The sequence below is a fragment of the Onychomys torridus genome, chromosome 1, assembly GCF_903995425.1.
Source record: "Onychomys torridus chromosome 1, mOncTor1.1, whole genome shotgun sequence".
NCBI lineage: Eukaryota > Metazoa > Chordata > Mammalia > Rodentia > Cricetidae > Onychomys > Onychomys torridus.
This window is the reverse complement of record NC_050443.1, coordinates 122577621-122604669: the sequence shown is the minus strand read 5'-3', so window position 1 is coordinate 122604669 and position 27049 is coordinate 122577621. Positions and strand designations below refer to the sequence as shown.

The window sequence follows — 27049 nt, the reverse complement described above, 5'->3', positions numbered from 1 at the left end:
TGTGTGTGTGTGTGTGTGTGTGTGTGTAACAGGCAAACGTGGGTGTGGAGCCCTGAGGCTGATGTTGGGAACCTCCAACATTCTTCCACTTAATTCTTTTTTTGGAGCTGAGGATCGAACCCAGGGCTTTGTGCTTGCTAGGCAAGTGCTCTACCACTGAGCTAAATCCCCAACCCCCACTTAATTCTTTGAGGCAGTCTCTCACTTAAACCCAGAGCCCACGATATGGCTAGTCTCCCTAACGGGATTGCTTGGGGAGTGGAGACTGGAATCACAAGTGGGTGTGGTGGTATTGTGTTCCCCAAAATATTGTGTACCCTAATAAACTTATCTGGGGTCAGAGACAGAACAGCAACAATATTAAACATAGAGGATAGGCAGTGGTAGCACACGCCTTTAATCCTAGCATTCCAGAGTCAGAAATCCATCTGTTCAAGGATACAGCCAAGCATGTATCCTTTAATCCCAGGGAGTGATGGCAGAAAGAGAAAGATATATAAGGCATAAAGACCAGAAACTAGAAGCATTTGGCTGGTTAAGCTTTCAGGCTTTGGAGCAGCACAGTTCAGCTGAGATTCATTCGGATGAGGACTCAGAAGCTTCCAGTCAGAGGAAACAGGATCAGCTGAGGAACTGCGGAGGTGAGGAAGCTGTGGCTTGTTCTGCTTCTCTGATCTTCCAGCATTCACCTCAATAACTGACCTCAGGTTTGATTTTATTAATAAGAACTTTTAAGATTCCTGCTACAGGTGGGTGCCACCCTCACCCCAGTTATGTGGGCACTGAGATCCAATCTGTTGCCTCTGACAACTGCTTTAACTACTGAGCCATCCCCGAGACCTCTCCTTTTTTTTTTTTTTTTTTTTCAGGTCCAATTCTATTTTCTTCCTCCTCCTGCTCCTTCAGGATCTCTGTCCTCTCATGACCCCCTGTCTAGTGTTATGACACACAGACACATACATTCATAGAAATACATACACAAAACTTTTCTTATTTTTAAAAGATTTTTTTAAAAAAAAATATATGTATTGGGTGTTTTGCTTGCATGTATGTATGTGCACCACATGCATGCAGTGCCTGAGGAGGCCAGTAGAGGGTGTCAGATCCCACAGAACTGGAGTATAGTTGTGAGTCACCATGTAGGTGCTGGGAACCAAACCTGGATCCTCTTCAGGAGCAACCAGTGCTCTTAACTGCTGAACCGTCTCTCCAGCCTCCACATATGTATGTTTAAATCTGGATTCTGTGTATGAGAGAGAACATGCAATGTTTGCCTTTCCGAGTCTGGTTTTGTCTTCTAAGCATTTTATGTATTTTGTGTGTGCATACACACATATGGAAGTCAGAGGACAACTTCCAGGAACCAGCTGTTTTCTACCATGTGGGATCCAGGGACAGAGCTCAGTTGTCTGGCTTGGTGGCAAGCCCCTTTACTCACTGAGCCCTCTTGCTGGCCTGAGTCTGTCTCATTTTCTTTAACATGATGGTCTTCAGTTTGCTCCTTTTCCTGCAATACCCCTCCCCCACCTTCAGGTCCTTTTAAAATGGTTTTGAGAAAAGAAACGCAAAAGAGGGTTGTAGAGAAAGACTTCCTCCACCTCCTTATCCCCAGAGGCAAATTCTTACCCGTGTCTTTTCTTTTCTTTTTAAAAGATTTTTTTATTTATTATGTACACAGTGAGTGTTCAGCCTGCAGACCAGAAGAGGGCGCCAGATCTCACTATAGATGGTTGTGAGCCACCATGTGGTTGCTGGGAATTGAACTCAGGACCTCTGGAAGAACAGCCAGTGCTCTTAACCTCTGAGCCATCTCTCCAGCTCCCATTTCTTTCTTTCTTTCTTTCTTTTTTTTTTTTTTTACAAGATGTTCCGAATAGAACCCAGAGCCTCTTGCTTGCTCAGCCTGGAGTCCACCACTGAGACCCATCCCTGGCCCCTCTGATTCTTATGCCTTCTTTGCCAATGTTCTCTGCATTGGGTGTATGTGATGTATGATTGTGACCATCCTTTCATGTAGACATGCTCTTACCTGCTCCTTCTACCGTACAGCACACTCTGAGACTGTACCCATGAGGCTTGGCAGTCACCATGAGAGGCAGGCCTCAAACCTCTGTGACTCCACAGAGCTGCCTGAGGTTTGCTCCCCAGCCACTTGCCTTATCCACTGCAGGTCTAGGGATGATGCTCCACATGGTTGTACAGGAACCCCAAAGCGGGTGGCGGATGCAGGGCCACCAGACATTGCAACATCCTCCAAGAGCGAGGTGTGAAGAGAACACGTCTGGGGAAGGGGCTGGAGCTAACCATTCAATGATGAGCATGTATAGGCTCCTGAGGCTCTAGGTTCCATCTCCAGCCCAGACAACATCAAAAACTCACACATCATCAGGAATGGTGGTGCATGAAGGCAGAGGCAGGAGGACCTCTGTGAGTTTGAGCCCAGCTTAGTGTACACAAATGAGTTCCGGGAGAACCAGGACTACACAGAGTAATCCTGTCTCCAAACAAAAACAACACACAGCTCTGTGTCTGGGGTTCTTTGTCAGTTACTCACAGATGGACTCATATGTATGGAGACCAACCGTGTCCTCCGCCCCTCAGCCCTCAGCCCTCAGCCCTCCACTTCGACTGAGATGAGAATACTCTCAGCTCTTGCTCCACAGCCTGCAAATACTTCCCTGGGTGTTGCTGACAGGGGCCATTTTGCTCTTTTAGTTGGGGACTGTAGCTCAGTGGCAAAGCTTTTGCCACTTGTTCATGAGGTCCTGGGTTTGATCCCCCAACACCACCACAAATTTTTTTTTGTTTATTGGATTTGTTTTTTATTAATTGTATGTATTTGTGTGCCTGCATGTGGTTGTATGCACACATATGCAGGTCAAGGGAGCCAAAGGCCTTGGATCTCCTGGAACTGGAGTGTTCCAGGCCATTGTGACCCACTGTGTGGGTGCTGGGAATGGAACCTGGGTCCTCTGCAAGAGAAACCAGTGCTCTTAACTGATGAGCCATCTCTGCAGCCTCAAGATTTTGGTTTTTTAAATATAAAATGTTACCTTCTCACCAAGTTAACATTATGTAGTATGCAGCTTGAGTCCATGTAAATCAATTTCCACAAGGCACATCCCTGAAGCTGCGTAGCAAGGCCCCTGTCTGTCATCCCAGTGCCTAGGTGAAGCAGAAGGCTAGAGAATTGGAGGCCAGTCTGAGGACTGGAGACCCTCTGTAAAGAACCCCAACCATTGCCCAAGACCCTAGGTCCAATCACTAGCATCAACTTAAAAAGTTTAAATGCAGCCAAAAGAGATGGCTCAGTGATTAAGAACACTTGCTGCTTTTGCAGGGGACCCAGGTCCAATCTCAGAACTCACAGGATGGCTCTCAACTATCGATAACTCTAGGGGATCCTATGCCCTTTTCTGGCTTCCATGGGCACTGTGTGCATGTGGTGTGCTGATGTATACCTAGACAAAACATACATATACATAAAATAATAGTGAGACCCTGCCTCAGAACAACAATAAAACCAAATCACAAGCCAAGGAGTACGAGCATGCACAGTAAGAGTGCTTGACAAGCCATGATGAAATTCCTTGAAACAAATCGAAATGTGGAAAACCTCTGTGAAGAAATGGCCTTTAAAAAACACATAAACAAACAAACAAACAAACAAACAAACAAATAAACCACCAAGTTGCTGGGTGGTGGTCAAGCATGTCTTTAATCTCAGCACTCAGGAGGCAGAAGCAGGGAGATCTCTGTGAGTTTAAGGCCAGCCTGTGCTACAGAGCTAACTCCAGAGCAGCCAGAATGAGACAGGGAGACCCTGTCTTGAAAACAAAAAACAAAAAAACAAAACAAAACAAAAGCAAAAGCACCAAGTGGAAGGTGCAGCAGACACAACAGACTGGTTACTGACACCCTGCAGAGCCTCTCACGGGCCACTAAGTCGCTATCACACGGCCTTTGCTGTGGGGGAGGGGAGCCCAAGTCTGAGGAAGAAAAAAACAGCCCCATTCCGTAATGTCTATTTACAATGCAGATCCCTTTCATGGTCTCTTACTTCTACCAGGTGACTGGCACAGGGACACCCCCTCCACATCAGTTCTGCCACACCTGCCCAGGGTGGTAGCAGCAGATCCCACTGGTGAGGTTCTCCACCTGCAACTCAGCTAGGCTTCAGCCCCACCAGTTCAGTGCCCAACCCTGACCCCTCTTTCTGGGGTTCCACTAATTTGATTTACCAACCAGCAGACCCTGTATTTATTTTGATTTTTTTTTTAAGTTTTACTTATTTATTATGTATACAGTGTTCTGCCTGCATGTATACCTACTCCCCAGAAGAGGGCGCCAGATCTCATTATAGATGGTTGTGAACCATCATGCGGTTGCTGGGAATAGAACTCAGGACCTCTGGAAGGAGCAGCCAGTGCTCTTAACCTCTTGAGCCATCTATCTCTCCAGCTCCCTTATTTTTATTTTTATTATTATTTTTTTTTTTTTTTGAGACGGTCTCAATAGCTCTGGCTCTCCCGGAACTTACTCTGGAGACCAGGCTGGCCGCAAACTCACAAAGATCTGCTTGTGTCTGCCTCCCAAGGGCTAGGATTAGAGGTGCGGGCCACCCATACTCAGACTATTTATTATAAAGGACACAGATGCAGGAAGCCAGGGTGAAGAGGAGTTTCTGTGCTTCCCAGACCTCCCAGGTGCTGCCTGAGCTACAAGTTCAGAACCTTCCAGAAGCTTCTCTGACCCCAGTGCTAAAGATGGCTATGGAGACTTCATGAAATAGGCATAATGGATGGGATCACCCACCCCCCCCCACCCCACCCCCACGCGCGCCTTGGCGTCAAACATCAGTTCCTCGGCCTCCCCGAAGTCGGGGTGGGTGGGGCTCATCCAGGGTGAGGGTGAGGGGTTCCAGCTCAGGAAGTCTATTAGCATACTAAAAGACGCCTCTTCTCCAGGACTCCTGGGATGTCAGAGCTGTCTGGCAGGAAATGGGGACCAGGACAAAAGACATACCTCAGCAGTGCCACAGCCAGGCCCCTTTCCATCCCTGGCTCCAATTCCCCTGGCCACTCAGCCCTTCCCCATCGCCCTTTCTCCTTTCTGGTCCCTGGAAGCTTTTCTAGTCAGTTCCTAATCTAGAAGAGGTAAATCAGAGCTGGGGGTGACTCCAGTGCTCAGAGGGACTAGAGGTCTGAGCCTTTTGTTTCCCTTGGGGACGCCACTCACCTCTGCTTCTCTCAGAGTCCCTAGGGGATAAGGACTGGCAAAGGCCCTCAGCTGCCCCCTCAGAGCCACCCTGCTCCTGCTCCTCCTCCAGCAATCAGAATTGACTCCTCACTGTTCTTGAACCCGCCACCTGAGTGCGCATGGCCATATGGCCGTCTCCATCATCATCCTGCCCCACTTCCTTGATCCATTTGTTAATAGCACCTGCAGACAGGACAGGCGTCAGGACCCAGGCATAAAGCCAGGTTTCCTTTGCCCTTGATACTGAACATAATCAGGATTCTGGTGACATCCTCACTCTCCAAGACATAAACACATAAACACACACACACACACACACACACACACACACACACACACACATTTCGTAGCTGGGTATGGTGGCACACACCTCTAATTCCAGTACTAGGGAGGCAAAGGCAGGTGGGTTTCTGTGAGTTCGAGGCCAGCCTGATCTACTTATCGAGTTCTAGGACAGCCAGAGGTATAATAGAGAAACTTTGTCCCATAAAGACCCAAAAAATAAAAGGGGATGTAATTTTTCAACAAGCCTCCCCCACGCCACCAACCAGTGTCCCCCAGTAACAAAAGCCAATGGTGAGGCTTTCTGACTTACGATAGTGTGTCCTCCTGGCCTGATCTGATGAGGGGTCTGTGAAGCCAGAAAGGGAGCCACCCATTGCCAACAAAGGCACCAGGCCCCCTGTCTAGACAAGGCTGTCACCCTGCCTGTGGCTCTTTAATGTCTCATTTGTATCCCACTTGGAACAGAACACTTCTGCTACAAACCAACTCCTTTTTAATGTAGAAAACAAATGTCACGTACATAAATACGATCTGGGGCATAAATAAAGTAAGAAAATAAGAGATGTATACAAAATAAATTACTTATAAATATCACGCTGCCAAGTAAGTGCTGTGGAAAGGACTCCACATCCCCCCTGCAGTCGCTGGAAAATTTAGGGCTTCCTAATCTTGTTGTTCATTTGCAAATGAGGGGTGCAGGTTGGCACAGGCAGCGGAGGTCACACTGATCCACACAATGCTTGGTGACCAGGGGTAAGAGCCAGGAGCTGGGGGCAGGAGGGCACAAGTGGATGGCCCATGAGCTCCGTGCTCTGAGCTTGGAGAGCCCAGGTGAGCTTTGAGAAGGGAAGTGACATGGGCAGATCCAGGCCCTGGAAATCTGGAGGCACGTGACCAAGTTAAGCTGCTGGGGCACAAATGGCAGCATTACTACCCACTCAGCTGAGTCCACGCCTGGCCTGAGCCTGGCTGAGGGTCACTTCCATCCGACATCTAGAAGTGGGGGGGAAGGTCAATTAAGTGGTCAGCTGGAATTCTTAATCCCCAAACCACCCTGCAAGGCTCCCAAGATTTTCCCGGCTGCCCTTTGTTCCAAGTTTGTGACCCCTGTCAGTTCTAGCCAGGGGCACTTGGGGGGCAAGTTGAGACCCCACAAGGTCCAGTCAGTCAACACACACTTCAGAGCCCACCTCCTGCACATGGATTTTAAATGACTTCGTACCTTCAGGCTGCCCTGCTGGAAATGTCCAAATTACATAGACTTGGCTCAAAAATAAGAATGTTTCCCAGGAGTGAGTTCCCCATTAGTAGAGGTATTCAAACAGAACTGGAGGAACCTAACCACAGGTCAGCAGCCACACTAAGTCAGCTCGGATGGCAGCCAGGCAGGTGGTCAATTTAGGTTCATGATCAAGTCTAGCCACTAAAACCACACATGGTCAATGTGAGACTTAGAATATGTACAGCCTCTAGCCCATCTTCCTAAAGGGGAAGTTCATGGGACACTAGGGTTTTCTTCACCCTGCGAGAACCGCGTCACTTCTGGAAGCTGGGGCTCTTCATCTCTATGTCCTCCACCATCCCAAACGGATCCATGCTGTCGGGATCCAGGGGCAAAGAAAACAGTTTAGACTCCAGCTGGTCCCTGGCTTCCAGGAAGGACCGGGGAAACATGGGGATAAAGTTTGAGGGTCCTTTGCTCTGGAGCTGTTGCCTGTATTTGGACCTGATGAGGATGATATGGAGGTGGTGCTTTGGGGATTTGTACTGATTGTAACCTAAACAGTCCAGTTCCTCCGTGAAGCTGCAGTCTTCTGCCGAGTAACGAATCTGTGGAGACAGAAACAAGAAGCTGTGAGCATGAGCACTGAGGTGGTGTCCCGGCCCCACCGCCACCACTGTGCTTTCCTATCAACTGCCTTAAACACACAGAAAGTCAAGCAAGGTGGTGCTCACCTCTCAGCCCATGACTTGGGAGGCAGAGGCAAGTGGTCAGTTCAAGGCCAGCCCAGGTTACATGAGACTGTCCCTGTTAGCTCAACTCAGAAGTATTCCAGTACTTTCTCTTGAGACAGAGTCTTACTACAGGTAGCCCTGGCTGGCCTGGAACTCATTGTGTAGACTAGGTGAACTCAAAGATTCACCTGCTTCTGCCTCCTGCACACAGGGATTAAAGTCATCCATAACCATGTGAGGCCTGGATTTCCATTCTGAATGTCTCACGTTCCCTAGGCTGACCTTGAACTCCTGATCCTCCTGTCTTCACTTCCCAAGTGGTGTGATGACTGCTGAGCACCACTGTGCTGCATTATGCGGGGCTCAATTGAGCCCAGGGTTTTGTGCATGCTAGGCAACAAGCCCACCAGCTGAGCTCCATTCTCCAGCCCTGGTATGTTTTGAGCCTGGGTCTTAACCTCACAGCAATCCTCCTACTTCAACTTCCGGAGGGTTGAGCTGGCAGGTGTGTACCAGTTATCCATCCCAGTCTTAGGCTGAACAGTACACGTGCAGCCACTGGCAGGCTGCAAGTCTCCTTGGCTGTTAACCACTGACATTAAAGTCTGGTGGTTATTGGTCAGCTTTGTGAACTCTGTGCTCAGTTTAGTTTCCCAAACTACAGCTTTGTCTGAGGCGCTGGGGAAAAAGCGAGAGTTTCTGCCTAGACCGGCAGCACAGGAAGCTTTTCTAATGCTGAGGTGGTTGAGTCTCCTACCATTGTGAGTAGAGAAGCCCCCTCACAGGCAGCTTGCCAGGATCTGCCTGATAATCCGCAGCCCCTCCCCCACACCTAGGATCAAGCCCGGACCCTGTGGGTGGCCGGAAATGTGTACTGCAGGAAGCAGCCCCAGGTCCTCATCCTCAATATCGAACATTCCTAGTCCCCAGGATTGAGGGACCAGTGTCAGTCTCCCAAACTGGTGCCACATCCCTTTGGGGAGCCTGGATGGTTCAGTAAACACAAGCTGTTTCTCCTGAGCCTGCCGAGGTCGCTGAACTGCAGGTAGAAGAGCGGTGGCAGATAAGGCTCTGATAACAGGCTAATTCCAAGAACCCACTGGCTCCTGCCCTGGCTGATGGCACGGAGACAGAGCCGCCAGGCAGCAGGGGCCATGTTCCCTGAGAAATGTGAAGTGTAGATAAGCACAGGACATATTTCTCTTGGAGAAATTTTTTAGGGAGAATTGGTCACCCTTTCTTCATATAAGAACGATAGATTGTGGGCCTTCTATTTAAAAAGAGAGGTCAGGGGGGATTTGTGATGGACTATGCCCAATAGATCCGGGACAGCACTGGGGTTGAGGGACAAAGCTCCCATGGGCCTCCCCACCCCATTTTGATTAGGGTAGAACGGGGGTCGAACCCCCCTCGCAGCACCCTCGCCACAAATAAGTATCTCAGGAAGACACTGGTGGGAGATTGGTCCAGGCCTGCGGTATCAGCTTTCAGACAGGCATCGGACCCCCTACTTTGTAAACCGGTTCCTCTGCAGACCCCTCCCTTCTCTGCAGACCCCTTTCTTTTCTTTGTGGTCTTTTCATGTAGATAAATCGACCTCAGAGCCACAAAACAATTTTGAGACTCTTAGAAAACAACAAAAATTTTGAGCGCGTTAGCCGTTGTTCCCCCACAGGGAACCTCCTACCCCGAGTCCCTGCTCCTCCCAGGAGCCCAGGGCTGGATAGGAGGCCTTGGCCAAGGGACCTCACACGGCCTCCTCTTGTACTGCCAGAGGGACCGCTGAAGGCTGCTTTGAATTCACAGTCTTTGTTCCCACAGAGCCCTAGCCTCCCGGATTCAGGGGTTACCTGGACCTGGCCATTGCCCCCACCCCCATTCCCCCAGCTCTCGAGCAGGTGAGCCCCTTAAGGACGTTCTAAAGTACCCTAGCCCTAATCACTCCGTGTTACTAGGACATAGAAGTTGACTGAAAAAGACACTTCCTTTCTTCTTCTCTTTTTCTTTTACTTGAGGATAAGAAAGGAAATCGAGGACCACACACACGCAAAGGCTAGGGATGAAGAGGGCGGAGGTGGGTTTTCCTGTTCAATATCAAAGGGGCCGAAAGCTGAATGAGACTCAGCAGCCAGCCGAGCCAGCCTTTGGGAGGATTAGACATGCTCCGCTGGCCTCCTCATTTCCCTGCTCCAGCTTGGGGCCATCACTTTCCGCGGGAGGGGGGGGGGGGGTTTACATTAGCTTCCCTAGCACTAGCTACCTCGCCCTCGAAGTTTGAAAAGCCCCAGCCAACAGGGACCCAGCGCGGCCTCGAGCATCCCGCCGCGTGGGGACCACTCACCAGCCCCCGTATCTTGCCGTCCGCGCTCATGCAGAGGTACCGCACGCTGCTGACGTCCTTGATGGCAATCGTCTTCAGAGCGACCGCGCGGAACTCTAGCAAACCTGCAAGCAAGAGAAGGAAGAAGCTGCAGCCGGGACCCAGCAACACGTGGGTAACGGCAGAGCCACGCTGTTTCGCCCGACCCAGTCAGAGAGTTCAGGGGATTTGTTAAGGCCTTGATAGCACGCCCGCGAGCTCCTGGGGACGTAAGGGACCCCGAGGGGACGCGCTGGCAGACACTCACTTCGTTCGTTTTGTTCGTCCTCGCAGTCCACGGAGCCGTCATTCCGGATATTCAGGAAGCAGTTGGAGATGTGGGGACCAGCGGCGTACAGGTGCTGCAGGCGGGTGCTCTTGCCCCAGCCGTAGAGGATGAGAGGCTCTTCATCAGACAGAGCCAGGGATCGGCGAACCAGGGGACGCCCAGCCACGGCCAGCCACAGAGTGGCCAGGACCAGGGCTCGGGCCACCGCACGTCCGTTCTGCGTTTTCCACATGGCACCTCGGGAGAGGTCGCGAGGCGCGGCTATAAGGGTGGCGCGGAGACTGCGATGCAGTGGGGACGCGAATGGCAGGCACAGAGCCGCAGTAGCCAACAAGGCAGCCGAGCGCTTGCGGCGCGGGGCGCGCAGCGCTGCTGCTCCGACGGCTCTGTGGCTCTGGGCACGCTGCCTTATATACGTTTCGTCCCGCGGGCCCGCGGGTAGGTGACCGTGGCATCAGAGCATTTCTCCTCCTAATTGCATCAAGTCTCCGCCTCCCCCGCACGCACCCACCCAGGCCCAGCCCAGTGACCCCGCCCAGGCCGGCCAGATCTGAAGGAGGAGGAGGAGGCCCCACTCCCCTCGCGACCCGGTCCCGGGGAGCAAGTGCTCAATGTGTAGCATCCTGGTGATTATTGAATAGACTGTTTTAATTTTACTATTAATTACTAAGGTCTCCCGGCCCTGGGCTCTCAGAGGGATGCGCTTGGAACGGTCACTAGAGACAGCAAGGCGCATAGAGCTCTGCTTCCTTGGGCCCCAGTTCGAGTCTTGGGCCTTTTCCCTTAGCTTGCCGTCTCAGATCCGACCCTTTCACGTTCTCCTGGTCCCAGACCTAGGTCCCCTTTTCGTGGATATTTGCCCTGTACAGTGGAGACGTCGTGGGAGCGCACTAGGTGGCGCTTCAGCCCCAGTTTCGGCCTCCACTGAGCTGCCAGCCGCACTCTGCGCGTCCACGGCCAGCCTCGCGCGTGGTCTCCACAAGGCGAGCGTCAGTGGGGCTATGACTTTCGAGGAGGGTGGGCTAGCCAACTTGCAGAGGCAGGACAGGCCGTGGGACCCCTCTTGTGTCGGTGATCAGGCCCCTGAGTCTGCGCGCTGGGGACAGCTGCCTGCCGGTGAGGAGGGGGCCAGCTAGGAGCAACGGTGGACGCTGCTGGCGACGGGTCAGGTGGGAGGAGAATAGGGGGCTCTCCATGAGCCTCTCGTGCAAAGAAAGGAGGCAGCCTGCAGAGAATTCCCCGGCCTGGAAGAAAGGGTCTTCGCAGGGGGCTTTGGCTCAGCCCTTATCCTCTCTCATTATGCCTTCAATCCCCCAACTCCTGGGTGTGGGGCCCCCGAGAGGCTGGTTTGGGGAAAGAGGTACTGGCCTCGCTCCGTGGTGATGGGAGGTCTGTCTGCAGGGGCGGGACAGCAGAGAGATGGCAGGTCTGATGAATCTCAATGAGGAACACGCCACATTCAGACGCCATCAGTGACTGGCGTTAATGACGGAGCGCTGGGAGAATGTCACCAGGAAAGCCTTTACAAAAAGACATCATCGAAGGGTCTCTGGACCGGGGACTCCCATGCTGTGAGGCTTGGTTTAGAGAGCGGTGCCTCCTGTAAAATCTAATTACTTCCCCCTTGTGATTCTCAATCGACAGCGCAGACTATTAATCTTAATTGCCTTCTCCTGCCGCTTTCGTTTAAATGTCCGTGATAAATGTGGGGTGCCGGGGAGGTTGGCAGAGGCTTCACTGAGGGGTCCCCCAAATTGGGCTGGAGGGTGGGATACGGGTGATAGTATCCCGCTCCTTTCGGCTCCCTTCTCAGAGATACCTGAAGAGTTGGCAATGTTGGTAATGGAGTGCTCAGAGTCTGTAGGGTTCCCGGTGGCCCCCATAAGAACATTCTTCCCTGTGGTGTGGGCTTTACTCCCACCTCTGAATAGATGGGAAATCGGACTCTGAAAAGTGACAAAGTGTTGACATCAATGTGAGGTGAAGATGGAGCCTTGTGTGTGACAGGCAGGGTGGCCTGTCTCAGGGCTTGGGGGTGACAGCAGATCCACAGCTGGCCACATGATGAACTCTGGACTAGCTGCCATCAGCCTGCTTCTGGGCTTGTCTTGTGGGTTATATGGAAGAATGGGCATAGGGTGCTCAGACCTTTCTTCATATTTAGAACAAGAGCCTGGGTTGTTCATACAGAGAACGAGAATCAGTCATAACTGAACTTTCATAGTTCAGCAATGATCTGGAAGTGAGGGGTGATTCCTGAAGGAAACAGGCTTACAGAGATACCAGGGGGTGTGCCCTGGCGATCTGGGTAACCACTCCTAGGTTTGGGCGGGTACCCTAAAGAGTAAAAAGGAGAATGAAAAAAAAAGAGCGATTTTGCCAGCAGGGGGCGCTGTTGCCACCTTACAGACTCCAGGTCTTCCTTCTGTAGCTTCTAGACCCAGATGTGGTCCCCAGAATTTCCAGTGCCCTGTGTGGTGCTAAGACTGTTTCTAGACTGACATCTCACCGAGTGAGTGCTATGGGCATCAGTGAGCAGGACTCCTGGACTCCTGTGACCTCTGCTGTTTCCTTAGGGCCCACACAGGGGCCAGGAGGGCCAGGAGGGCTTGGCTTGGGGTCTGTAGATTAGGGGGAAAAACATTTTTTTTAAAGTTCTTACTATTTTTTAAAGTTATGTGTATGTGTGTCTATCTGTCTGTGAGTGGGAATGTGCTGCTAAACGCAGATGCCCAGAAAAGCCGGAGGTGTGATATGCCTTTGGAGCTGGTTGTGGCTGCCCAATGTGGGTGCTGGAAAGGGACCTCGGGCCCTCTGGCAGAGCAGTACATGTTCTTAACCACTGGGCCATCCCTCCAGCGCCAGTTCCACACAGTTGTGTCCATCATGTCCATCTACCTCTACCTCCCTTCAACTCCCTCTAGAATCCCCTCCAAAATCTCCCTTCCAGCTTAGTGTCCTGTTATTTTTTTTTTTATTTATTCATCGATTTCTTTATTTATTGTTGTTGTTATTGTTTTAAGACAAGGTCTCTATGTAGCCCTGGCCGTCCCAGAAATAGCTATGAAGCCTAGGCTGGCTGTGATTTCCTGGCAATCCTCCTGCCTCGGTTGATCATGTGCTGAGATTACAGGCCTAAACTGTCATAGCAGGCTTAATTATTTCTTTTAAAATTCAGTGTCAAGCTTAGGAAAAGACAAGACAGAAAGCCAGTCCACAGTCAAGGGGGGAGACTGACCACTAATGGGGGAAAAGGTGATTGTAGGTCACTAGAATGTTCCATATCATGAATGTGGGGATAATACTTGTTAAAACTTTCAAAACTAGCCTTGTGGTGGTGACGAATACCTTTAATCCCAGGATTCTGGAGGCAGAGGCAGGTAGATCTCTGTGAGTTCCGGTTCAGCCTGGTCTACAGAGTGAATTCCAGGACAGCCAGGGCTACAGAGACAGACCCTGTCTTGAGAAACCAAAACCAAACAAACAAAACAAAACAACAAACAAGCAAACAAAAGCTTCTTAGAGTTGTGCTCTGAGGTGCCTACTAGATGACTTAGCAGATAAGGGTGCTTACCTGAAGCCTGAGTTCACTGCCCAGGGCCCACATGGTGAAAGAAGAGAACCGATTCCCACAAGTTGTCTTCCGACCTTCACACATGCACCATGGCATGGACACACACACACACACACACACACACACACACACACACACACACACAATTATGTTCTTCAAATCAGGGTGGAAGGTGGAATTTGTGGTGGAATTTCTAAATTTTACAGAGTGGGCTGCGTCTGAATTTTAAAGGTATGTTCATTTAGAACCTGTGTTTTTGTTTTGTTTTGTTTGTTTTCCGTTGTTGAGACACACTACCCAGAATGTGCCCAGTCAACTGTTTCCCAGGTGTGGCCTAAGGGTTCCTGTCTTTACCTCATCATAGAAGTAAGTGTCACTGGGTGTCTCCAGGACTCTTTTCAACTTGGAACACGAAACTTGTCAGAGGGCACATTTTATTTTAAATCATACCTTCAAAAATCTGATGGGAAGACCCCCTGGGTGTCTTGGGAATGGCCCTTGACCCAGCTTCCCAATCTAGGAAATGCAAGAAGACACTGCTGCAGGGGATATCCGAGAAGGTGGGTGTCTGCCTCTGACTACAGGAGTCTAGGCCCACAGAGCAGGAAGGCAGATCCACCACAGGCAACTCTGACTGAGCTAAGCTGATGTAGGGACTCACGGCACCCCCCAGCTATCCCTGGATTCACCACTAAGGGCTCCCATCACCACCAAATAGACGTGGTTAACATTGGTCTGGTTCCTGGCTTCCCACCAAGGGCAGGCCAGGGTGTGAGAGCAAATGCCCAGCTCAGGTTGTACAGGGTACCTTTCCACAGCCCAGGGGAGGTGAAAGGGGCATCTGGTAGCAAGATGGACAGACAGAGAAAGGACTTTGCTTCCTTTACTCCTTCTGTGTCCCTTTAGGGGCTGTGCTGGCTGTCAATCATTTAGATGGGGACAAAGTGCAATTCTAGCCACAGCTGGGAGGTTGCTCCTCTGAGGTCCAGTGCCCAGGATGCCAGTGAGCTAGGGCCAATGTGGCCCTAAATTAATATGGCTCTGTCTCCTGCTGTCTGCCAGTGGAACTCTTGCTGGTGATGCTCCGGGGAGCCCAGAAAGGTGGGTGGAGTCACTGGAGTAGAAATACATCCCTGAGGACAGAGCAAGCGCTCCATTTTCAGTTCCTGATTCCCACGCCTTCTGTTTGTTTTAAGGGATCCTTCTGGATGCTTCCTCATGAGACACTTGGAGTTACAGTCTCTGGTCCTCTTGAACTGGGGCCTGGTGGCTTTGAATGTGTTTATGTGACATTTCCAGGGATACAGTGCTGGTCTGGGTCCTGCTCTTCCCCTATCTGGTGCTGGGTTTGCTGTGAATGACTATGACCATAAACACAGTTGGTAGCATCTGAAGACCCCCAGAAGCCTCCAGTGACTTGCCAGAGCTCACACTGAAGACCCTCCTGAAGGGCAGCATGGCATCTTTCCTATTCCAGAAGCTCCTGCCCAGCAATGATCAGCATCTGTGAAAAGGCCACAGCCATTTCAGGACACTGGTCACCTGGAAGCCCTTCCAGAGTGATGGCTGATGCTCGTAACAACCGTGGAGGGATGATTTCCCCACACCAGTCAGTTTGCAAGCAGCAGGGCTAGAATCCAAACACAGGCCACAGGCCTCTATGAACCCCTTCAAGAGTGGGCAGCAAATAACCATTGACTAACAATGACTTTCATAGAGATTGTCTTTCATCAAGACATGAGCAGGAGCCAGGTGTGGGGGTGTATGCCTGTCACCCCGGCATTCAAGAGGTAGAGGCAGGAGGACCAGGAGTTCAATGTCATTCCTTCACTACATAGTGAGTTCAAGGCCAGCCTGGGCTACAGGAGACCTTGTTTCAAACAAAATAATAATAATAATAATAATAATAATAATAATAATAATAATAAATAGGGTGAGGGCTGGAGAGATGCTTAGCCATTAAGAACACTGGCTGCTCTTCCAGAAGACCGGGGTTTGATTCCCAACATCCACATGACAGCTTGCAACTGTCTATAATTCCAGTTCCAGGGGGTCCAATAGGTATGTATATAGTGATGCATGTAGCCAAGACATTTATACACATAAAGCAAAATAAGTATAAATCTAAAATATATTTAAAATAAAAGAAATAATGGCTATGGGCAGGCTTTCCTGTTTCCAGGCACCAAGGCCTGTTCATCAGCCTTGCTGGCTCCAGGTCCCCCTCACTTCAGAGGAGCCTCACTTGGCCTTGGCCTTCATCTCCAAGTGGTCTCTGCTTTCTTCCCATCTCTCCCTGATTTGATATTGGCTATATGTTTTTGAGTTTAGCCCCATACTCAGCAAGGATGTGGCCTCTGTGTGTGTGTGTGTGTGTGTGTGTGTGTGTGTGTGTGTGGTTTTGGAGACAAGGTCTCACTGTGTACTTCAGGCTGGCCTCAAACTCACAGAGATCCACCTGCCTCTGTCCCCCAAGTGCGGGGACTGAAGATGCATGCCACCTCACCCAGCCTGTTTGAAGCTGTTTTGCTCCCTGCAGAAAGGTCCTTTGAATGTGGGGGGCTGGAAGGATGCATCCTGGGGAGCACCACTCAGCCTGGCATAAGCCCTACTAGTCAGTGTTCCTCCCTCCCCACCTTCCAGGTGCTTTCCCCATTGCCTGAGGAAGAAGTGGTGGGCAGTGGGTCCCCAGAGTGTGGACATCAGCAGAGAACTCCCTGGGTGCAGTCTCAGGGTCCAATAGTCAGGAGCATCTTGGAAGGAGCTGACAGCCCTAGGAGGCTGGACTCTGAGAGTCACTCTACAAAGGACCCTCACTAAGTGACTACCACCATGGCTCCCTGAACCTGCTCCCTTGTTGGCCTGACCCTGTCTGTCTCCAGCACATTGCAATCTCATCTGTGATGGGATCCTGGGCTTTCTGTAGCAGGGGAGGCCTGTAGGAGGGTTGAGCAGAGTGTCCCCAACTCTTCCTCCCCTGGAGAAATTCACCAGAGGCAAACAGGATGGTGGGTATCGCACAGACAGCAGAGGTTCCCATCCTCTGGGCCAGCTCCTGTCTTCTGAGAAGCACTGGGCTCCTCCTCGGGGTACACCTGCAAAGCCTCTTCAGCTGAGCACGAAGGGGGGGTGTCCCCTCTTCAGCTGAGCACGAAGGGGTGGTGTCCCCTCTTCAGCTGAGCACGAAGTGGTGGTGTCCCTTCATGGTTAAAACAGCTAGAGTGAAGGGCAAGGCTTCCTCTTACCTCTCAGCTGACCTGGCTCACCTAAGAGGGTTGACAGGTGATACACTGGAGACCCCCTGGCATGGCTGCCTTTTTCCAGGGCCTACTAACATGTCATTATCCCCACTCCAACGTTCTGTGTTAAGGGTCCATCTTCAGTTCCCACCAGAACCAAGATGGGATCCGACATCTTGAGTCTCATTCATGTGGAAAGAGAAGAGCCCAGAACTGCAGGCCCTGGTAGAAGAAAGGCCATACCTTGCTCTCCAGGCTCAGGGCTGCATACACGGTTTTCGGGTGCTCAAACTCAAAGACAGAAGCGGCCATAACACATCTCAAAAAAAAAAAAAAGTGCAAAAATATTCATTGGAGCCCAGTTCAGAGCAGATGACAAACCCCTTTCTGTAAAGGGCTCTGCTACAGGATGAGTATTTTGGCTCTGAAGGGGTCTACAGCTATGTTGGGGGAATGGGGAGCTGGTTCTCTCTTGTCTTGTTTTCCATCTTTTCTCCCACATTCCCCATAGTGAACAGACTGCTCTCCTCGTCACAGCCCAGAAGCTGTGAAACCTACAAATGATATTTTCAAAGTGACCCATGGCCACAGACAAAGAAGTCCGCGACGTGGTTGAGTGATTCATCAGTCAGCACTGAGTAGCCACATTCGGGGACGTCAGTGCAGCTCCAGTGGTCAAAGGCACACGGACAGCACTGTCTCACACGTCCCTGAATGTCACCTTCCTCCTAAACAAAGCCCTAGGTCCCTGCACAATGGCCTTCCAGTCAGGCTTCTCGGGCCGGAACCATCCTGGTGTTTTCCTTCGAGGGTCAGAGGCGCTGCCCTGGAGTGGAATCCGAGTCTCAGCTCCGTTCCTCAGCAGCCCGGCCTGTGACCTCATGGAGCCACTTTCGGGCTACTTTGTGCCTGCTGAGGAGCCTTTTAACTTTTCGCAGCTCCAGCCTGACGTCTCCAAAGTGCTCATGAGATTCTCAGGGACCCGGCAAACCTGGCGAATCCCCAGTGCTTTGATTCACAGAACAGATGTTTGCCGGTGACACTGTGGGGTGGAGGGAGGCGGGGTGGAATTGAATAAGAATAGGGGTGTCAGCTCCCAAATCTGCCAGAGTTCTGCTCCCGGTTCAGGCTTTTAAGGGGTGGGGAACAAATTGGGGCTACCACCTGTGGTCCAGCTGGTGGGGAACTGACAGGGATGTAGAGGACCCACAACAGGTCAGGACTGGCCAGGACTTCCTCAGACCCAGAAACTGCCTGGGTCTCTTCTAGGTCTCAGTTTGCCCGGGTCTCTCCACTCTGCAGGACTGTTCTAGGCATAATGGAGAGGTCCTCATTTTTTTCTTTTCTTTCTTTTTTCTTTCTCTTTCTTCTATGTTCTTTTTTCCTTTTCTTTCCTTTCTTTTTTTCTTTTCTTTCTTTCTTTCTTTCTTTCTTTCTTTCTTTCTTTCTTTCTTTCTTTCTTTCTTTCTTTCTTTCTTTCTTTTCTTTCTTTTTTTTTTTTTTGACTCAATGTCTCACTATGTAGCCCTGGCTGGCCTGAAACTCAGTGTGTAAACCAGATTGGCCTCAAACTCCCAGAGATCCACCTGCCTCTAACTCCTCAGTGCTGGTGGGATTAAAGTATGTGCACCACCATGCCAGGCGTAGGTGCTGTTACTTGTTAGTTCTGTCCCCTAGCCAGTCACGAGGGGGCCCAGGAGAGGTTAAGCACTACCTTTCCCTCCTACAGCCAATGGCTTCTTTTATTTTATTATTTATTATTTGTTCTTTTATTCTATTATTTGTATGTATTTGTTATTTTTGTTTATTTATTTGTTTGTTTGATACAGAGTTTCTTTGTGTAGCTCTGGCTGTCCTAGAACTCACAGAGATCCACCTACCTCTGCCTCCCAAATGCTGGGATTAGAGGTGTGTGCTACCACTGCCCAGCAGGCTTCTTTTATCTTTGATTTTAAAAAATTATAAGCTTTTGCTGGGTGGTGGTGGTGGTGCACACCTTTAATCCCAGCACTCTGGAGGCAGAGCCAGGCAGAAGATCTCTGTGAGTTCGAGACCAGCCTGGGCTACCAAGTGAGTTCCAGGAAAGGCACAAAGCTACACAGAGAAACCCTGTCTCGAAAAACCTACACACACACACACACACACACACACACACACACACACACACACACACACACACACACACAATTTTAATGATACGGGAAGGGATGTGAGCATATTGGAGCAGTACCCACAGAGGCCAGAAGAGGGCGTCAGAGCCCCTGGAGCTGGAGTTGCAGAAACTTGTAGGCCTTAGAACATGGGTGCTGGAAACAGAACTTGGGTCCTCTGAAATCAGCAAACGTTCTTAACCACTGAGCTGTCTCCACCCTACTGGCTTATCTTACCACTGGAGCTACTGGAAAGGCTAAGCTTGCAGCTGGTCCCTGTGAGATAAAGGGACCAGGGATGCAGAGAAGCCCTGCTGTAAGGCCAGCTATGTTAAGGCAGAGGTAGTACACTGCACAACTCCACAGTTGATGGACAGGTAGTAGGCGGGGAATCATGGTGGTCACGCCTGGATAACTGGAGGCTTGCCAAAGGATTTAGTGTGGTGAGCACAATCACTAGAGTGCCCAGCTTGCAACCCTACCATGGTGCAGCATGACCCTTTTATTTGTGTGTTTATCTTCTCCTTGTAGCTCCCTTTTCCACTAGCCCCTCATAGGGCAGGCAGTGACCTCTTTCCCCAGCCCTCCAGCTGCTCTCTAGCACCTAGCTGGGTGCTCAGGCATTGCAGGTGCTCTAGAAGTGTATGTGGTGTGGAGGAAGTCAGGTTGTAGTGGACGGCTGGAGAGAAGGGAGCTTAGCCAGCAGACAGTGGTAAGAATGTCAGCAGATCTGCCCAGAACAGGAAAGCTACAAGATAATCTGACTGCCTGCTACCCCAGCATTCGATAGGCCAAAGCAGGAGGATTGCTGCTAGTGTGAGGCGAGTGTGGATTACATGACAAGACAATAGACTGTGGGCTGGAGTGACCCAGAGTAATGGGAGCCAGACCACAGCAGCTGGAGAAACCATGGACCACCCCCTCCCCCCCCCCCCCCCCCAGCCCCCCCCCCCCCCCCCCCCCCCCCGCACAGGCCGAGGCACACTGTAGCATACTTGCAATGTGGGGCAAAGCACAGACCCTGGGGAGCAGTCACTAGCTGTCGGGACACAGGAACACCTTCCTCTCTCCACAGTGTTTTGTAGCCCATTGCCAACAGAGTTTCGGTGACAGTTGCTTTTCTCAGTGGCTGCACACCCCAGGGCTCACAGAGGAATCCTAATCCTGTGTTAATCTGTGTGTGTGTACAAACGCCTCCTGTCTTTTTCTTTAATCATTTATTTTTATTTATTTGGTTTTGTTTGTTTGGGGTTTTTTTTGTTTGTTTGTTTGTTTGTTTGTTTTTTGAGACAGGGTCTCTCTATGTAGTCCTGTCTGTCTTGGAACTCATTCTGTAGACCGGGCTGTCCTCCAACTCAGAGATCTGCCTGCCTCTGCCTCCCTCGTGCTAGGATTAAAAGCATGTTGCCACCACACCCGGCTTCTTTTTCTTTGTAAGGTATGTATGCAGGTTGAAATCAGAGAAAGACCCTGGGTGTCATCCCTAGGAACACTGCCAACTCCCTAAGACAGGGTCTTTCACTGAACTAAGGCCGGGCTGCCTGGCAGAGAGCCCTAGGCACCTTCCTGCCTCTGTCTCTTCAAAGCTGGGGTTGCAAGTGTGTGATGTCACACCTGGCATTTCTGTGTGGGTTCTGGCATTGAACTCAACTGAGCCATGTCCCCAGCCCTAATTTTGCTTTTGTGAGGTACAGCTAATGGGCCACTGGTTCTGTCAAGTTCTGACATCACTGAGACCCCAAATGGGTTCCTAGAAGTGACAGAGACAAATAGACAATAGTGGTGTGGAATATTATACAGTCAAGAAACAGGAATAATTCTTACACCTATGAGTGAATCTGAGAGATGTGATAGAGGAGGAGATGGCAAATATGCACACACACACACACACACACACACACAGAGAGAGAGAGAGAGAGAGAGAGAGAGAGAGAGAGAGAGAGAGCAAAGATGAAAGGCAGTCTCTAGAGAGGTGTGTCTGGGCTGTTAAACTACAAAGCAGGCAGTGAAGGGGCAGAAGGAAGGTTCCCTGGGGCAGGGAGGCCAGGCTGGGGTCAGGAAGGGCATAGGGTGGGGGGCTGTGGGCTCTTCCTGGTGTTGGCTGCTGTTGTCCTGTGGGCATCTGCTTTAGGGTGACTCCTAGAGTCTCCCTGTGTGCTATTTATTGCCTTTACTCTGTAGGTACTTCTCAGTGTCCCAGCTGCTAGGCGAACAGGGAGGGGTGAGGCCAGTGAGCACCGAGGGGTGGGGCCAGGCTTTTCCACTTGGATGTTAATGATTGGAGACCATCCCCAAGCTGTGCAGGGCTATGGCTTAACAGCTGGCCTCTAATTCCCACCTCCAAACAACTGAAGAATGGTGTTTATGGTCCCTGGTCACACCTGGAGGCCTGAGTCCAAGGAGGGGCCTCTTTCCTGGGCACTTTGCTCTGAGCAGTGCAGAACAGTAGCCATGCTTGTCCTGACCTCTGGTGCCAAATGGCTGGGTCACTGAGGCTCTGAGGTTGTCCTGGGTGAGGGACTGCACTGTCCTTCCTGGGTGCTACAGGCCAATTCTAAGGCACTTTGAGGCCAGCTGGCAGCAGGACACAGAGTCACACCCTCAAGAAGTTTCAGAGGCCCAGAAGCTGCCCAGAGGTGGTGGCAGCTGGGGACACTAAGGGCCAATTCATAGGGGGCTGCTACTTTTCTGAGGTGTGGCATTCCACAAGGTGATGGCCTCAAGCCCCTGGGCTGGGGACCTAAACTGAAGGTGGTCTTGGTCTCTGAACGGGTCAGAGGTCGCGGGTAGAGTTACATTTCAGAGGTAGCCATCAGAGGGGCCAGTTTCCGTAGAGCCGGTGCTGGGTGTGGCCCTGGACAGTAACAGAGTGGATGTTGGCTGACACCTGCCTACCCACCAGCACTGGGCACCAACACCATGTGAGACTCTTACCTCCTGTCCCACAGGGATCACAGCCTCAGGTTCTGCCATGCACCTACTATGCTGTGGCTGCTGGACAGTTAAGCAACATGGGGAGCCTATCTATAGGTCCCGGGTTTCCTGTGGGGAACTGAGGCTGAAGCAAGACCAACCCTCCAGGGCCCTGCAGAGCCCGGAACCAAGTGCTGTGGTCTTCTCTGAGAAATTCCAAAAAAAGAAAAAGAAAAAAAAAAAAAAAAAAGCTGTGGGGTGTCCCAGGGGACACAGCCTGTGACATGCCTCCCTCCTAGGATGAGTTCAGGAGGCATTTGTTCATTTGTTTTATTTATTGTTCACTTGTTTTTACTGCTGGGAGTTCAACCCAAGGCTCTCCACCACTGAGCTAATCCACATCCCTCTTTCCATTTCATTTTGAGGTAGTCTTTTTAAGTAGACCAGGCTAACCTTGAACTCATTCTGGAGCACAGATAGGCCCTAAATGTTCCTCCTGCCTCAGTTTCCCCAGTAGCTGGGATAACAGGGCCTGCTAGTTGTAGGTGTTCAAAGAACCTCAAGTTGGGTGTTCATCCATAGCCAGCTCAGTGGTCACACGACCCTTTCCTCAGTTGCCTGCTGTGGCGGTCAACCCATGGAGGCTGGTGCCAGCTGGACCCAAGCCAAAGAACTTCTTGTACCTGTAGGCAGGAACCGGCCTGGTGTTTTGGGTCGTGCCCAGGGAACTGGAGACACTGTGGATTCTATCTGTGTGACACTACTGTCTGGCCCTGCCTGTCTCTGGTGGGGACATACTGAGAGCTGACAGCCCCAAACTCACTCTAGCTATAAAAGAGCTAGAGAGACAGGTGTGGGGGCGTGGGAGGACAGCCAGCACAGGCCTTGGAGCATGGTTGGCACAAAGGGGAGAGTTGGCAACTCTGAAGTCTTGCCCACTGCCACAACATCTGTGCTGTAGGGGGGAAAGAAAGCCACTTGTGCTGGGCACATGGCATGTCAAGCAGCGTAACGCTGGCCAGAAGCCAGGAGACCTTGCTCGGGCCACAACCTGCACAGCTGTAGAAGGCCTGCCTGCCTGGACAGATGTGTGGGATCTTCCCCACCTGTGTGTATGCATACAGGTGCAAACTGTCCAGAGAAATGCAGGCACATGCATATACACGCACACGCACACGAATTCTCACAACCTTTCAGTTGCAGGATGAGGGTGGATAGATAATGGAAGCCCTTGGAAGTTCCTGGGCCAATTAAACCTGAGCAGTGGTTCTCAACTTTCCTAATGTTGCGACCCTTGAATACAGTTCCTCATGTTGTGGTGACCCTCAATCATAAAATTATTTCTTTGCTACTTCATAACTGTAATTTTGCTACTGTTATGAATTGTAATGTAAATATCTGATATGCATGCGATGCCAGGGGGTCGTGACCCATAGGTTGATGACTGTTGACATCAAGCCTGGCCTGGAGACTGGGAGACCCAGCTGCTCACCTAGGAGCTTGGTGTAGCTGTCCCTATGACCCCACTACAGCATGTGGAGGCTATAGTTGACCCCATTGTCGAGGCATTGACAGGCTTGCCCAGCTCCCAGAAGTAGGCAGGAGGAGTATTCTGGGCCCAGGGTCTCTGTGTCGCCTCTGGCTGGAGCTGCATCCTGCAGAGCCCAAGACATGGAGGAGGCACAGGAGGACCTGGCATGGAAGTGTGCCTGTCCATTGCATGCCCTGGCACTGTCCAGTGAGCCACTGTCCTGAGTCCCTCCAATCTCAAGCTCCAGAGTCAGGTTTACAAGCTGAGGTCAGAGGTCATCCAGACATCCATGCCAGGCCAGAGGGCTGACCTTTTTGTGACCAAGTCAGAGAAGCCCTGGGATTCCAGTAAGAAACTTCAGACCCCTTGGCCACCATCTGAAATACTGCTTGAGGATTGATCCTAATCACCCCTAATTTAGGGGACAAATGGCCAATTAAGGGACCATTTGAGAATCAGAGAAGCAGAAGGGTAGTGAGGAGACAGACAGACGCGACACAGTCCCCCACCATCACATGGTCAGAGAGTCTGCCTGCCAGCTGGGTGGAAGGCACAGTCTCCTCTCCGGACATCAAGGAACGGGGAGGGGTACCCCTAGAGCCACCAAAGTCCCCATGGCAACACCCCCTAAGGGCTCCGCAGCTCCTGTAGCTCCTGATTCTGCCTCTGACACTCAGTGATAGAGATGTCCACATGAGGTCCACCCTGGACACTTGGCTGGGACAGCCGAAGCCCGAGTGTAACCTTAGTTTTATACATGCATGGGTGGGGCTGGAAGGGGGCGAAGAAAAAAAAAAACGAACAAGAGCAGACAGACAGACAGAACTGGAGTGATAGCTACCACACAAGTATGAGGACCCAGTTCCAATGCCCAGGTCCCGCATGGAGACAGACATGGTGGTGGCTGTCTGTAATCCCAGGAGTCACAGACAGGAAACTCTCCAGAAGCTAGTGAGCCTGCAGGACTGGGGTCCATGGCAGAGAACAGGAGATCTTGTTTCTTGGCCCTCAACACCACAGAGATGCTGGGAGACGACCAACCCACAAGCAGGCCCCTTATGGAGGAAGCCCCATGATTCCTTCAGGCCCTTGAAGGCTAGTATCTTAAGTGCCCCTCTGTTCTTGGGTCAGGTGTCCACTGTGGACTGGTGACCTTTGGTGACATTCCTGCCTCCTCATTGATCTGTGAGGCCTTCCATGGCAGGATAAGCCCTGTTCATCTGATGGCCCTGGCTCAGTCCAGGCCTGGCTGGTCCTTGTAGTGCCTGTGGAGCAGATGACTAGGGAGCCTACTGTCCACCAAGGCCTGTCTAGAGTAGATACAAAGCACTGAGGCAGGAAGCCAGCTGGCATAAAGTTTCTGCTCCTGGCAGACCCCTGGTTTCCTCAGCACCCAGCAAGGCAGGGATGTGGGGAGGGATACTCCTAGGAATCTCCATACCAGTTCACAGCTGTCTGTAACTCCAAGGGATCAGATGCCTTCTGAAGGCATAGACCTACATGCAGGCAACACACACACACACACACACACACACACACACACACACACACACACACCAAGTTTAAAAGAAAAAGAAGAGAAGGAGGAGGGAGAGAGGGCAGCTTTAAGTGTTACTGCACTGCCCAGAGAGGAAGAATGAGGACTTTCACGGCCCTTGGTGGCAAAGGCACAGCAGAGGAATTCCAGACCAATGACCTTTGCGGGAACAGGCCACTCCTCAGCTGCCCAAAGCTCTTCGGGCGTCGCCTGTGGCCTCTCCAATCTCTAGACCACTTGTTTCCCCAGCTCTGACATCTGAAGACAGCTCCAGCTGGGGATCTGCTAAGGACCTCAGCTCTCCTTTCTGAAGGACAAGATGGGCCGACAACCAATATTATCTCTTTGCCCAGCAGACTGAGCCCTGACTTTGCTACTCTTTCCTCCCCTACCCAAAGGAGTCTTGGGAGGGGCCTGTGACTGCATCTGCAGGGGGGAGGTGGTGAGCATGCTCAGTGGCAATGACCAGACCTTGCTATGACCTCCGCTTTGCTTTGATTTCATGGCCAATTTTGGGGGGTATTTGCAGTTTTTCTCATCTCTTGCTACATGGCCTGCCTCCCTCAAACTTAGCTTTAGATACCCACCTTGGTACTGAGGAGACGGTGTACTCAGTTTGGATCCCTTGTACCCATGTAAGAAGCTGGGCATGATGGCACACATTGGAGCCCAGGGGAGATGGATTCAGGGGGAATCCCTGGAGCTCACTGGATAGCCAGCAAAGCTGAATCAGTGAGGTCCAGGCTCAGAGAGAGACAGGGTCTCTTTCTGAGACTGACAGGATTTCTCACTTGTCTGTAACTCCAGTTCCAGGGAATCTGATGCCCTCTTCTGGTCTCTGCTGTGTGTACATGGTGTACAGACTTACATGCAGGCACACACTCATACATATAAAATAAAAACACATAAACCTTAAAAAACAAAAAGAAAGTGAAGAATAATAGAAGATGACATGTGACATTGACATCTGGCCTTCACATATGAATGCATGCATGTGCACATTCAATACACACACACACACACACACACACACACACACACACACACACACGCGCACGCGCACGCACACGCACACATGTACACAGAACTTGTGTTGTGAACAGGGCCAGTTAATCACTTATGTCTCAGGAGGAAGTTACAGTGAACACTGGGATCATTTGAATCTGATATGCTACCCACAGGCTCACTTTGTTGTTGTTGTCTGTTTGTTTGTTTTCCTTTTGAGACAGGGTTTCTCTGTGTAGCCCTGGCTGTCCTGGAACTCTCTCTGTAGACCAGGCTGGCCTTGAACTCACAGAGATCAGCTTGCCTCTACCTCCTGAGTGCTGGGATCAAAGGTGTGTGCCACCACCACCCAGCAGGTTCACATTATAAACATAGAATCCACAATGGTGTTGCTATTTTAGAAGGCTCTGGAACTTTTAGGAAATGGGACCTAGTTGGAGGAGGAAGGTCACTTGGGAACATATTATCCCAGACCCCTTTCCTATCCTTTATTTGCTTTCTCGACAGCATAATATGAACCAAAATGATCTGCCTCAACCTCACAAGTGTTTGGATGACAAGCATGGGCCACTAAGCCTAGCTTCCAAAGGTGACATTCTGAGGCTCCATACAGACACTAATTTTGGGGATCATGATTCACATGAGCATTTCTTTTGGTGTTTTACCTCCAACTGTGCTTTGGAGCGGAACTGCAGGCTGCCCTGTTATTCCTGCCCACCATTAGGAAAAAAGACCCAGCTAGGCAACGTGCCTGACTGAGTGCTCACATCAAGTAGGTAGCTGGCAGAGTAGAAGTCAGTATTCCCATGCAGAAAGTGACTCTTGGGTAGGCTATCCCACCCTCATGGCCATGGCCTCCACTGCTGGCCAGGGCTACTGCTGGCCAGAGTCCTGGCTCCTTCTGGTGTAATCCCTGTGAGAGCTGGCACTTCAGGTGGCTGCCCTGCGGGCC

At 51.0% G+C, this 27049-nt stretch overlaps 1 protein-coding gene across 1 annotated transcript; it reads right to left on the bottom strand.

Annotated features, from left to right (window-relative positions):
• Nucleotides 1-7080: 7080 nt before the first annotated feature.
• Nucleotides 7081-10380, bottom strand: Fgf19 (fibroblast growth factor 19). The gene is made up of 3 exons (XM_036184477.1): nt 10128-10380; nt 9842-9945; nt 7081-7374 (listed from the first exon to the last, which is right to left on the bottom strand). The coding sequence occupies exons 1-3, from the start codon at nt 10378-10380 to the stop codon at nt 7081-7083; spliced, it is 651 nt and encodes a 216-aa protein (XP_036040370.1).
• Nucleotides 10381-27049: the final 16669 nt, after the last annotated feature.